General features: G+C 37.7%; 1 protein-coding gene across 1 annotated transcript; it reads left to right on the forward strand.

Moving 5' to 3' along the window:
* The first annotated feature begins 1769 nt into the window (after positions 1-1769).
* LOC122310778 (LL-diaminopimelate aminotransferase, chloroplastic) lies at positions 1770-12868 on the forward strand. Its single transcript, XM_043124914.1, has 10 exons — positions 1770-2212; positions 2468-2547; positions 2819-2886; positions 8599-8715; positions 9216-9278; positions 10011-10115; positions 10556-10606; positions 11502-11822; positions 11917-12123; positions 12344-12868. Exons 1-10 carry the CDS (start codon positions 2133-2135, stop codon positions 12635-12637), a joined length of 1386 nt encoding a protein of 461 aa, XP_042980848.1. The 5' UTR covers positions 1770-2132; the 3' UTR covers positions 12638-12868.
* The last annotated feature ends 311 nt before the right edge of the window (positions 12869-13179 follow it).

The raw sequence follows: 13179 nt of genomic DNA on the forward strand, positions 1-13179 counted from the left end.
AATGCTCTATTCACTCTCGTGATTTGCTTTGGAGTTTGATTTTCTGTTTTTTGCTAGTCCAGGGTATACACTGCGTGTGCTCTTACGTCTTATTTGTTTTTAAGCATTATCTCATTCCATCATATTTATTTTAAATTCACATATAAAATATAATAAATATTTCAATTTTTTTAAATCTTAAAACAAAAATAATATTAAAAAATTATATTTTAACAAAATTTTATTCAAATTTTAACTTTTATCTCATCTCATCTGTATAATCAAATGAAACTTAAAAGCCTATGCTATCTTAAATTTGTCTAATGTGTGAAAAAATTGATCTACATTACAACAGCCAATTATAAGTTATCTAAATTATAAGATAATATGTAAGTAAATGGTAACTTAATTGTCCATTTTTTTAAGGATGGTGCTACAGGCACAGTTGGTGGCTCCCCACCGTTAGGCAAAAATTTTTTTTGTTTTTTTTTTTTCAAATCATTTTTTAATAGTTTTAAACGTTTAAAAAAAATATAAAAAAATTATAATAATATTAAAAAAAATTTCTTAATCATTAAGGAAAAGAAAAAATTAAAAAAAAAATTTGGGCCAACGGTGGACTCCAACGAGAGCCACCAGCGGTGACCTTAGTATTTTCCTTTTTTTTAATGTTATTTTTACTCTCAGGCCAAACGGTAATATTTTTACTTGACGTCTTTTCACATATTTGTAGGTTTTTATATATTTTAATTTTTTTTATAAATATTATAGATTTTTATTTTTACGTTGTTGGGTATAAGCATCAACCTGATTTTGTACATATTTTTATGTTTTGTATTTGAAAATAAAGTTAATTTAGGTTGTTGGACAGATTTTACATATCTTGATATATATATATATATATAAGTTGTTGATTTATGAAAATGAAGATAAAAAAAAGTATGTAACAAAATAAATAAATAATATTGTTCTTATTTAAAAAGTATAAAAAATTGGTTATTACTACATAAATTAAGATGCCTAATCTAATATTGGTTTCAATCTTTGAAGGGAGAGTTGAAAATCAAAAGGGGACACTTTAGCTAAACTTTATCTAAACCAATGATAATACTGTTACAAGTTGGTATAAACTAAAAATGATAAAAACTGTTTTGTTTCTAAAATTTTGAAATATTTGTTTTTTTGAAAAAGAGAAATAATAGTTACAATCGTGAGTGCGTAAGTATTGTATAATTATTTTAAAAAAATTGAATAAACAAGAGACTCCGGACCTGCATGATAGAAAATTAATTTTTTAATAATAGACTGTAATCTTTTTCAAAATAATTACACGGTACTTATATACTCTACCACTATATATAATATTATTTTTTTTAAAAAATATAGAAACTACATATACAAAATGCAGATTGAGTTTCGAGTTGATGTTAGTAGATGAATTGTTTTGACACTTAAAATATTTCGAAATTTTATAAATTATAGTGAAATGATTGTAAATAGTAATAAAATATTTTCAATTCAATTTCAAATGCCTTATTAGGGCTTGAGAAAAAAGATAAAAAAAAGTTGAATAAAAAATTAAAAAATTATTTTAACATAATTTGTTTATATTATTTTTATTTTAGAATTAAAAAAATTATAATAACTTTTGTATTTTGTTTTAAAATTTTTTAAAACAATAATAATTAAATAAAAAAATAAAGATTTGAAATATTTTAAAATAAAGCTGGGGAGTTTTTGGAAATCATTTCATGACCAAAGCCTTAAAAAAAAAAAAAAAAAAAAAAAAAAAAAACCCTAGAACCCTAAAACCCTAAACCAGCGCACGCCGCACGCCGCATGCCCCTTCCCCACTTTGAAAAAATCCCGTCAGCTTCCCCTGTGTGAGCTGAAGCCATTGAAACCCAAGCCTCATCAACCCAGTGCAAACGGCCGGTGAATGGTCCTGCAGAAGAAGAGAAATCAAAAGATTCCCCCATTTTCGATCTTAAGTCTGATATACAGTGTTAGGCTGCGACTGCTAGGGCTTAGAAGCTTCGCTTTCAAGGAAGCTTACGTTTGACTGGATGCTAGGGTTTAATAAGGCCTTCATTTGCTAAAAAGGTTTCTTTTTCCTCAAAAAAGACATCGCCATCCCTTTACTTGAGCTGAAAATGTCTCTACTGCAACACCTCTCCACTACAATTTCTTCATCTTCCTCTGCTTTCTTGGCCCATTCCAACTTTAATTCCAGGTACCATTTTGTTTTTTGCTGTTGGTTACTTAGAATGTTCCAAAAAAATAATCATACGCACCCAAAGTTGTAAACTTCTATTTCCCATAATGAATCACCTGATCACATTTGTTCTTTTCGGGTTTCTCAGTTCTCTCAGCAACTAAACAGAACCTTTTTTCTTTAAATATATATATATATATATATATATACACGTGTTCTGTCTCTTTTGCAAAGGATCAGATTGACTGAACTTTTATGGTTTGTACGCTGCAGGACTAAGAACGTTTCGCTTCAGGCGAAAAGAAACAGCATTTTTAAATGCGTTGCTGCGGTGCCGAAAGAATCTCAGACTGGTACGATTTTTTATCTCCTCCATGTCAATTCTAATTTTGGGTATTGTCTTCGTTTTTTTCTTTAATTTTGTGTTTGTGATATCTGGGGCCAATGTTGTTGCTGGAATTGTGAATTATTGGACACGGAAAATTTGTGCCCTGTCATACAAAATTGCCACCTTAGTGAAAAATCGATTTAAACTAAAACGGAATTAGAAGCATCTCTTCTTACCATGCCCGTTCTGGATATTTGATATTTAATAATGCTGAATATGTTCTGTCTCTTTTGAAGCTTACAAGACAAATGTCTCTCGCAATGGAAACTTGGCCAAACTTCAAGCGGGTTACCTTTTTCCAGAGGTATATAATGGATGTGCGCCTATTTTCTATTATTATAATTTTACCATTGCTAAAAAAACTTCATTAACTCGACTGTGATTGACCTTATGGTACATGATTTCTTTTCTGGTAGAACCATAGAATTATATTATCAGCTTCTTAACTCATTTCTTCTTGGATTTTAGTTCATCTAAGATTTAACTACTTTTTGGAGCTTTCAAATGTTTCTAGTCTTTGATGATATTCTCCTATGGGTGATTTGATGGTTTTGGGTATACTTTGTGTGTGCCAGCTCGTTTGGATAATGGGATGAGATGAGATGAGTTGAGATGGTTTGTAAATAGTAGTGAGATTATTGAGTTGAGATGAGATGGTTTTTGAAATTTTTTTGTATTTGGATTAGGAAGTGAGATGAGATGAGATGAGTTGAGATGGTTTGTGAATAGTAATGAGTTTGTTGAGTTGAGATGAAATAAGATGGTTTTTAAAAATTGTGTGTTTGGATTAGGAAGTGAGATGAGATGGTTTGAGATTAGGAAGTGATTTTAAAATAAGTGTTTGGATAAAAGAGTGTCTCTCATCTCTGAAACCAAACAACTTAAGCCCTCCTTTTTCCATTTCTTAGTGTTAAAGCTTGTGAGAGGAATGAGCATGCCAACCGTATGAGGAATTGTCACAAAGGAAAAATAGAGACAAGTGGAAACGAAAATGTTCCTCTTCATTCCATGAAATGTTTACACAGTGTAGATTCCTTTTTATAGAAACAATTCTGTCAATAGGAAATGTAGCTTCAAATGAAATAATGACATCTGTACAAGAAACGGTTACAATAAATATTCTAGAATTCTCAGACTTATTCGTGCTTGCTGGAAGAATTATTTCCTTCTTGTTGTGTTGGCGCTATAGCCTTAATACCCGCCCGCGAGTCAAGCGGCATAGTTGTGATGTTGAGGTGTGACCGTAGTGCTTGAAATTTGGCTGTAGAGAGTGGTTTGGTGAAAATATCTGCGAGTTGATCCTTGGTGGAGATAAAGGATACTTGGAGTGTTTTGGCATCAACCCTTTCCCTTACAAAATGATAGTCTAGCTCCCCGTGTTTGGTTCTAGAGTGAAACATAGGGTTAGCTGCTAGATATGTGGCGCCAAAGTTGTCACACCATAGGAGAGGTGGATTTTTGAGAAAAATTCCAAGTTCCTGGAGTAAGGACTACAGCCATAGAATCTCACAAGTTGTGTTGGCTACGGACTTGTATTCGGCCTCAGTAGAGGACCGGGCTAGTGTTGGCTGCTTTTTCGACCCCCATGACACAAGATGGGTTCCAAAGTAAACACAAAATCCACCAGTGGATCGGCGGTCATCAAGGCAACCAGCCCAGTCAACATCACATAAGGCAGAGATGTTGGGAGTGGAGGAGGATTGAAAGTGAAGACCATGAGACTTAGTGTGATTGAGGTAACGTAAAATACGTTTCACAGCTTGCCAGTGGGGTTGGCGTGGACAGTGCATGTATGGGCACACCCGATTGACAGCAAATGAGATGTCAGGGCATGTAAAAGCAAGGTACTGTAAGCTGCCTACTACACTCCTATACAGAAAAGGGTCCTCAAAAGTGTTGCCATCCAAGGCATTAAGTTTGACAGAGGACGACATCGGGGTACACACAGACTTGGAATTGTGCATGTTTGTCTTGACAAGGAGATCATGAGTGTATTTGGACTGAGATAGAGTGACACTAGAAGAGACACGACTCACTTCTATACCCAAAAAATAGTGTAATTCTCCCAAGTGTTTGACAGGAAAGTGTAAACCAAGAGACCGAATGAATTCAAAAATCAAGACATTATTAGAACCGGTTACCATGATATCATCAACATAAATCAACAAATATAAGCAATCGGTGGAAGTTTTGAAAATAAACAGAGAAGAATCTGACCGAGAAGCTCGAAAACCAAATGAAATCAATTTATCACTTAATTTGGCAAACCAAGCCCTAGGGGCTTGTTTTAAACCGTAAAGGGATTTCTGAAGCTTACAAACATGATGGGGATGATCTAGATGAACGAAACTAGGCGATTGTTGCATGAACACAGCTTCTTCGAGGGTCTCCATGGAGAAAAGCATTTTGGACGTCCAATTGATAAAGTGCCCAGTGAGAGGTGACGGCAAGAGACAGTAGAAGGCATATGGTGACAGTTTGATAACGGGACTAAACGTTTCTGAATAGTCTAAACCGGGTTGTTGATGGAAACCCTTGGCCACAAGACGAGCCTTGCAGCGCTCAAGGGAGCCATCAGACCTTCGCTTTGTTTTGAGAACCCACTTCGAGCCTAGAACATTGTAGTGGGGGGAGAAGGGGAGGAGGGGACAAGGTCCCATGTACTGTTTTGCAACAGGGCCTGAAATTCCTGATGCATGGCAGATCGCCAATCAGGGTATTTTGAGGCTTCGGTAAATGAGCTAGGTTCTTTTGGGATTGAAGGAAGCTGTGTGGATGAAGAAGCCGAAGACATAGTGAGAGAAAGAGTGGGTTGTGGCGGCCATGGAATGGTGCCATCAAAGCGAGTGCGAGGACATTGAATGTTGGATTTGGACCTTGTGACCATGGGATGAGTGGGTTGAGGAAGAAGAGGTTCAGACGATTCCGGAGAGAGAATAGACGTAGACAATGACTCAGGTGATGGGTTGAGCTAAGAAGGAGCGGCGGGGTGAGAAGCTGGAGACGATGCCCTAGACTGTGAGGAAGAGGAAGGAGAGATCGGGATTGTGGGAGTGCTGAGCTGAGCTGAGCTGTTGGGCTTACGGGTTCAGAGATGGGTGTGGAAGGAGTGGACTGTATTTGGGCCGAGAGTGTTGGGGGCCTTGGTGATGATTGTGAGGACAATGGGCCAAGTGGAGATGTTGAGTTAGAGGGCTTAGCAAAAGGAAATTGTTCCTCAAAGAATTGAATGTCCCAAGATATATACCTACGGCCGGATTCCACATGAAGGCAAATATAGCCTTTGTGATCTGGGCTGTAGCCCAGAAAAACACAAGGTTTTGTTTGATAGTCCAATTTATGTCTATTATAGGGCTGCAGATTGGGCCAGTATAAAGATTCAAAAACCCGAAGGAATGAATAGTCTGGAATCTGGCCCATAAGAAGTTCAAGAGGAGAGCGGTTGGCAAAAATGGGTGTAGGCATACGATTAATGAGAAAGGTGGTGGTGAGAAAAGCTTTGGCCCAATACATTTGAGGCATTGACGCATAGGATAACAAAGAAAGACCCGTCTCAATGATGTGTCGATGACGACGTTCCACGGTGCCATTTTGAGGATGGGAATAGGGGCAAGTGACCCTATGTGTAATGCCTAAGTTTTGGAAAATGGTTTTGAGAGGGCGAAATTCACCACCCCAATCGGTTTGAATGGAAAGAATTTTGGTGGAGAAAATATTTTGTTCGTATTGAACAAAAGCAAGCACAATTGGAGACACATTGGATTTAGATTGTAGGGTAAACAACCATATATATTTGGTATGATCATCAACAATGGAAAGATAATATTGACAACCAGTGGAAGATAAAACAGGGGACGGGCCCCATACACAAGAAAAAGTAAATTAAAAGGCTTCGGTGATTGGGTTGGAGATGATGGATGCGTAAGGGTGTGAGCCTTGGCTTGGACACATGCCGAGCAGTCAGGAAGTCCATTATTGGAATTTGGAAGATTGAAACGGGAGATAGTTAAGGCAGTGATCCGTGGAGAAGTATGACCGAAGCGAAGGTGCCATAGGTGAGAGGCGTTGCGTGAGGTGACGAAGGCTTGAGGAGGTGATGATGAAGTAGGAGAAATGGACGTAGTGGAGGATGGCAGAACGTACAAGTTGTTCTCAACGGGACCCTGAAGTAGCACTGCCTGAGTACGAGCATCCTTCACAACAAAGAAATCATAATGAAATTCAAAGTATGGTTGTCTTGACAAAATTGTCGGACCGAAAGCAAATTTTTACATAAAGAAGGAACATGAAGGAGATGAGTTAAGAGACAGTTGCCAGTGGGAGAGCTGAGTTGGGCTGAGCCAATATTTTGTATGGGCAAGGAGGAGCCATCGCCGATGCTGATCTAATCGGAGCCCTTATAAGTAGATGAGCCAAGGTTCATATTCATGTACTTAGGAGTGAAGTGGTGTGTGGCCGCTGTGTCAGGGAACCACAGGTTTGTGGATGTAGCGGGTGGGAACACTATAACGTTGGCAGCCAAGGAAGGGGGTGCTGGTGCCTGAAATGAGTGATCAAAGCGATGATAACAGTTTATCGCTAAATGACCAGGTTTATTGCACATCTGATAGGTGGGACGAGGAGAAAAATTCTGGTTGGGTGGAGCTGAGTTACGAGAACCATGCTAACCCCCACGATGGGAGCCGCGACCACGACGTCCCCCTCGATTAGAAAAGAAGCCTCCACGGGAAGAAGAATGGGAGGAATTTGGTGAGCGAAAGCCTGTAAAAGTTGCAGATAGGGAGGTTCCGGAGAGAAGAGTTTGGGTTTGATGGGAGAGACGGGATTCATGATTGAGAAGATAGCTGTAGAGTTGTGGGAGAGGTATAGATTCGGGTCTGGTAGTGAGCGAGGTAACTAGTGATTCATAATCAGTTCCTAATCCGGCAAGGAGGTAAATGGTGAGCTCAAGATCGGAAATGGGATGACCTGTTGCGCCAAGAGAAGAGGCAAGATTTTTGGCCTTGTTAAAATACTCAGGCATGGATTCAGACCCTTTCTTTAATGTGGCCAGTTGATATTTGGTATGCATGATGTGAGTGGAAGATTGAGAAGAAAAAAGATTTTGAAGGGTGGTCCATACTTCGCGAGAAGTAGAACAGTCAAGAACTTGGGTAAGGAGGGATTCAGAGATGGAGGAAGTGAGAGCCGAAATAACGAGTTGGTCCTGAATAAGCCATTGGGAGTGAGCCGGATTGGGTTTCTTGTTGATAGTAGCTAGAGGAGGAGGAATACTACCATCGACATAGCCGTAAAATTGGTGGCCTTTGAGAAATGGAACTATCTGAAGTTTCCAGAGTAGGTAGTTTTCGAGAGTAAGTTTAAGAGTAACAGAGTGGGAGACAGCGGTGGTGATGGATGGGGGAACGGTGGGGAGAGAGGATGAATCGGGGTTTGTCATGGTTGAGCAGACGTGGGTCTTTAGGCTCTTGATACCATGTTAAAGCTTGTGAGAGGAATGAGAATGCCAACCGTATGAGGAATTGTCACAAAGGAAAAACAGAGACAAGTGGAAACGAAAATGTTCCTCTTCATTCCATGAAATGTTTACACAGTGTAGATTCCTTTTTATAGACACAATTCTGTCAATAGGAAATGTAGCTTCAAATGAAATAATGACATCTGTACAAGAAACGGTTACAACAAATATTCTAGAATTCTCAGACTTATTCGTGCTTGCTGGAAGAATTATTTCCTTCTTGTTGTGCAGGCTCTATAGCCTTAATACTTAGTAACTTTGTCGCTTATAAAAAGTGCATAAAGCTGGGACTTCGGAGTACATTGTCTTGTCAGTTTGTGGTATTTTCGCCCAAAGTCCTAGTGATATGATCTCTCTCTCTCTCTCTCTCTCTCTCTCTCTCTCTCTCCTCCCCCACCTCCCGTCCTCAGCCAACCCACAGAAGACATCTGTTTCATTATTTGTATTTTGAGCAGTGTTTTAGTAATCTTATTTTTGTCATATAATTCTTGTGAATAGATAGGCAGGAGGAGGGCTGCACACCTGCTGAAGTACCCTGACGCTCAAGTGATAAGCCTTGGAATTGGTGATACTACTGAGCCTATTCCAGAAGTTATAACTTCTGCAATGAGAAAGGTACGGCTTCTTTACCCCTCTTGTAAACTGTTTCATTTGTTTTTTTTGTGCTCCTGGTTTTATTCTGCACATCTCTCCTGGTGGTGTTCTCTGTTTTTATGCTTCCTTATGCTTTTTTCTCTTTCAAAATATTTCTATAACTGAACTTAGCAAATGGAATCACAAACAAAGGAAAAAGAAGAAGAAAAATAACAACAATGAAGGCAATTTGGAAACTTGGGCGAGGGGTGATTTATGAAGCTTAACTCTCTCCCTATTGATTGCCGACTCAAAAATTAAAATTAAGGTTATAGTGTACAACTTATAGAATGCTTACTTAAATGCTGGCCCAAACAACATTTTTAGGATTTCTTTTTGCTTGACATAATTGAAACCATTCCATGGTCATGTTATTGTACGTCTTTATGAAATTTTGCACAATTTTACCTCTTATCTGATTTACGATTAAGTAGAATCCTTGCTTTGCTGGCTATTGAATCAAATTGTTTTCACTTTGACAGAGATCACAGGAATTATCAACACTAGAGGGTTACAGTGGTTATGGAGCTGAGCAGGGTGAAAAGGTATGGGGAATTCTTGATTTGTGATTGGCTGTTTCATGGAGTTGAACTTCATTGCTAATTTTCTATACTTCTATTACAATATATGCTCCCTTCATACTTAAAAAAATAAAAAATAAAATTATGCGCCCATCATGGAAGGTAAAGAACTAACTCTTATGATTCAATTGTTTTTGTTTGATAAGTAACTCTTATGATTCAAAATTATGAGCTGAAGATGGAGATTCGTCCTTTCATGTTCGTATCTAGTCTGAAATGACTCAAAGTATATATGGTCGCTATGTGGAACCTCGGCACCACTTCTAGAATCAAGCATATAGATTTAAATGTAAACTCATGTTGTTTCTTTAGAAAGTAATTGTAAATGGTTACACAACCATTTTATATGGTTAGACATTTTTTGTGCTTCTTATTGTTAATCTATTCACAATACATCAATAACCAAATATGTTTTTGTGAACATGCTACAAAAGTACTTTTCGGTTGCCATTCACCAAGTCTTAGAATTCATGCTGATTTAAGGTATGGCCAAGTTTTACTTATCAAAAAAGGTATGGCTGAAGTTTCTACTCTGGCTGTAACCCTCTAGGTTCATATTGATCTGATCAAACACAGAATTGACACACAACTTAAAGTGGATTACTTGAAGTTTCATATGAGACAATTGAAATTTATAACTCCTTTTGATGACAAACTTCATGATAGCTGAAGACTAACACTGTTGCTTATCTATAGTCTTTGAGAGCTGCAATTGCTTCAACCTTTTATACCAACCTTGGAATAGAGGACAACGATATATTTGTTTCAGATGGTGCGAAATGTGATATATCCCGCCTTCAGGTTTGTTTAGTTTTACACATTGGTTTTGAATTCCTTGCATTGATCTTTGCCTCTGTTTATATTTGTTTGCTTGTACTAACCCCTAGGGGTTGGCTCAAGTGGTAAAGGCCTTGGGCTTGGGGGTATGCTCTCCGCAGGTCTACGATTCAAATCCCCTTGGGCGCAAACAATCTCTAGGGGCCATCATATTGGATGAGTTTTCCCTTAAATTAGTGCACTTGTGGGAAACTCCTTGGAGGGCCTATGCACTCTCGTGATTAATTGGGACGCTGTTCCTAAACACCCGGTGCCAAATAAAAAAAAAAAAAAAATTGTTTCTTGTACTGATGATGGCTTTTGTTTACCAGCAAAGTATTCCATAATTAGCTTTTTTTCAATTGTAACAACTTTTTTTTTAATTGTAGCACTATTTAAATTTGCTTTCTTTCTACTCTTGGCAGGTTGTTTTTGGGGCTGATGTTACAATGGCAGTGCAAGACCCGTCATACCCTGTAATTTATTCTTTTACAAGATAACAATAAAATTTATTCTCCAGTTGACTTGTCTTCCATTTTTTCTCTTTTAATTATCTATTTTTATTGTGATATATATTAAGTGAAAATGTTGAGTTGGTCTTACCAGTATTCATTTTGTCAATTTCTTTAAGATTTTATTTATTGGTAGTATTTTTTTATTCAGCTTAATTTTGCATGAATTACCTGCCAAAGGCCTACGTGGATCAACTGTAGTATTTATTTTGAACACCCCCATGCAATATCTTATACCGAAAGTGGTAGAGGTGCATTTGAGAGACACTTAATTGGTTCACTGTGGAAATTAATGTTTTTTGGATGAGCAATAATAATTATCTAGAAATGAATAAAACCAGATTCACTTGGGAAGTCACCTATAAGAAAAAGGTGGTTACTAGGGAAGTCGCCTATAAAAAGGGGTTTAGTTGGGAAGTTATTTTATTAAGTAACACAAGGTTTCTACCTAGTAATTTACTTACAGTCCCAGTCCCCAGAAAAAACCATAGATCTGACTTCTGTTTTTGTTTATTAGGGCTACCTTTCAATTTTGATATTTAACTTGGGCTGTTGGTTAGGTGGTCTTGCCACTTAGATGCAAACCATGAAGGATTGTACGCTTGTTTGAGCATGTCACTTCATAATATCAAGCATATTGACCATCTACCTTGCTTTTTCATCATTGTGGAAAACAATGTTTTTAATCGATGGTGCCGTCTGTTAGATAAGCTGTTAGTAATGTGGCATGGAAAATGTCTTCATAGGGATAAAACTTCTTTTGTAATAAAAAAACATTGTTCAGAAGAATAGGCAAACCTCGATAAAACTTTTAAAGGTTTAAGGATCAATTCCTAACAAGAGATGGGTTAAAGTGCAGGCTTATGTGGACTCAAGTGTTATTATGGGCCAGACTGGACAGTTTCAGAAGGATGTACAAAAGTTTGAGAGCATTGAATATATGAAGTGTACTCCAGAGAATGGTTTCTTTCCTGATCTGTCAGGTGTTGCTCGAACAGATATCATATTTTTCTGTTCACCGAACAATCCTACTGGTGCTGCTGCAACCAGGGAGCAACTGACCCAGCTGGTAAAGTTTGCCAAGGACAATGGTTCAATCATAGTATATGATTCTGCTTATGCCATGTACATGTCAGAGGACAACCCCCGTTCCATCTTTGAAATTCCTGGAGCTAAAGAGGTAACTTTAGTTATGATAATTCATTTTTTAGTTTTTTCTACTTTCAATGCAGCAGACATTTATTTCCATTAATTCATAACTATGCACATTGTAGGTTGCAATCGAGACATCATCATTTAGCAAGTACGCAGGGTTCACTGGAGTTCGTCTAGGTTGGACAGTAGTTCCAAAGGAACTGCTATTTTCCGATGGATTTCCTGTAGCCAAGGACTTCAGCCGCATTGTTTGTACTTGTTTTAATGGTGCATCCAACATTGCCCAAGCTGGGGGTCTAGCTTGCCTTTCACCCGAAGGTTTTAAGGTCTGCTTTTCTGTTCTCATTCTTGTGATTCTTTACTAACCCAAAAAAAAAAAAAAAAAAAAAATGCAATATTTGTCATCATAAATCCTGTTATTTTTGTTCAATTATAGATTTTTTTTAATTAATTATTTCATCTTTCATGTTCTTCTTCTCTAGCCATATGGCTGTATAAAAGCCTGAAATACTTGTGTAACAAGATGCTAATTTATACGATTTGCAGGCAATGCATGAGGTGATCGGTTTCTACAAAGAAAATACTGACATAATAGTAGAGACATTTAATTCGCTTGGTTTTAATGTGTATGGAGGAAAGAATGCACCATATGTGTGGGTTCACTTCCCTGGCCGAAGTTCGTGGGATGTATTCAGTGAGATTCTGGAGAAAACTCACGTTGTTACAACCCCTGGCAGTGGTTTCGGACCTGCTGGCGAAGGGTTTGTCAGGGTTAGTGCATTTGGTCACAGGAGCAATATTTTGGAAGCTTGTAAAAGATTCAAGCAGTTATACAAATGAAACTAGATTCATCTAGTTTCTACCGGAACTTTTCTTTGGAGCAGAAATGGACACATCTGTTCCCACCATCATTTGCTTCTATTTCGGCAATTCTTAGACCCAAGCAAGTTTAGCATTTGTGATGCTTGTTAGTAGGTTGCACCATCTATTTCATCAAATGTAGAAATCGAGTGTACTTTGTGATCTCTACTTTATTTTATCATCATAAATTTGAAGCAAATGTTCCAATAATCCTCCATCCTGGAAAGGTCCAAGGCTAGTGCAGTTCCAGCATAAGAAATTTGTCTAGGCAAATGTAGCAGATCCCGTCCAGAGCCAGAAAACACCTTGAGACAAGGAAAAAGGAAGCAAACTCCAATTAAAAAAAGAAAAGAAAAGAAGAGAATTGGATCGAACTCCAATCAAGAAGCTCAAGCTCAAAGCATGGAGCTAATTGCTTTACATCACAGTGCCACCATGAATCTAGCTACCAGCCTAAAGAAAATAGAAGTGATGTCAACGTATGCAAATTTTGTACTTGGAAGAGACTGAAAAGATCACAG

This window comes from Carya illinoinensis, chromosome 5 (assembly GCF_018687715.1).
Source record: "Carya illinoinensis cultivar Pawnee chromosome 5, C.illinoinensisPawnee_v1, whole genome shotgun sequence".
Classification (NCBI taxonomy): domain Eukaryota; kingdom Viridiplantae; phylum Streptophyta; class Magnoliopsida; order Fagales; family Juglandaceae; genus Carya; species Carya illinoinensis.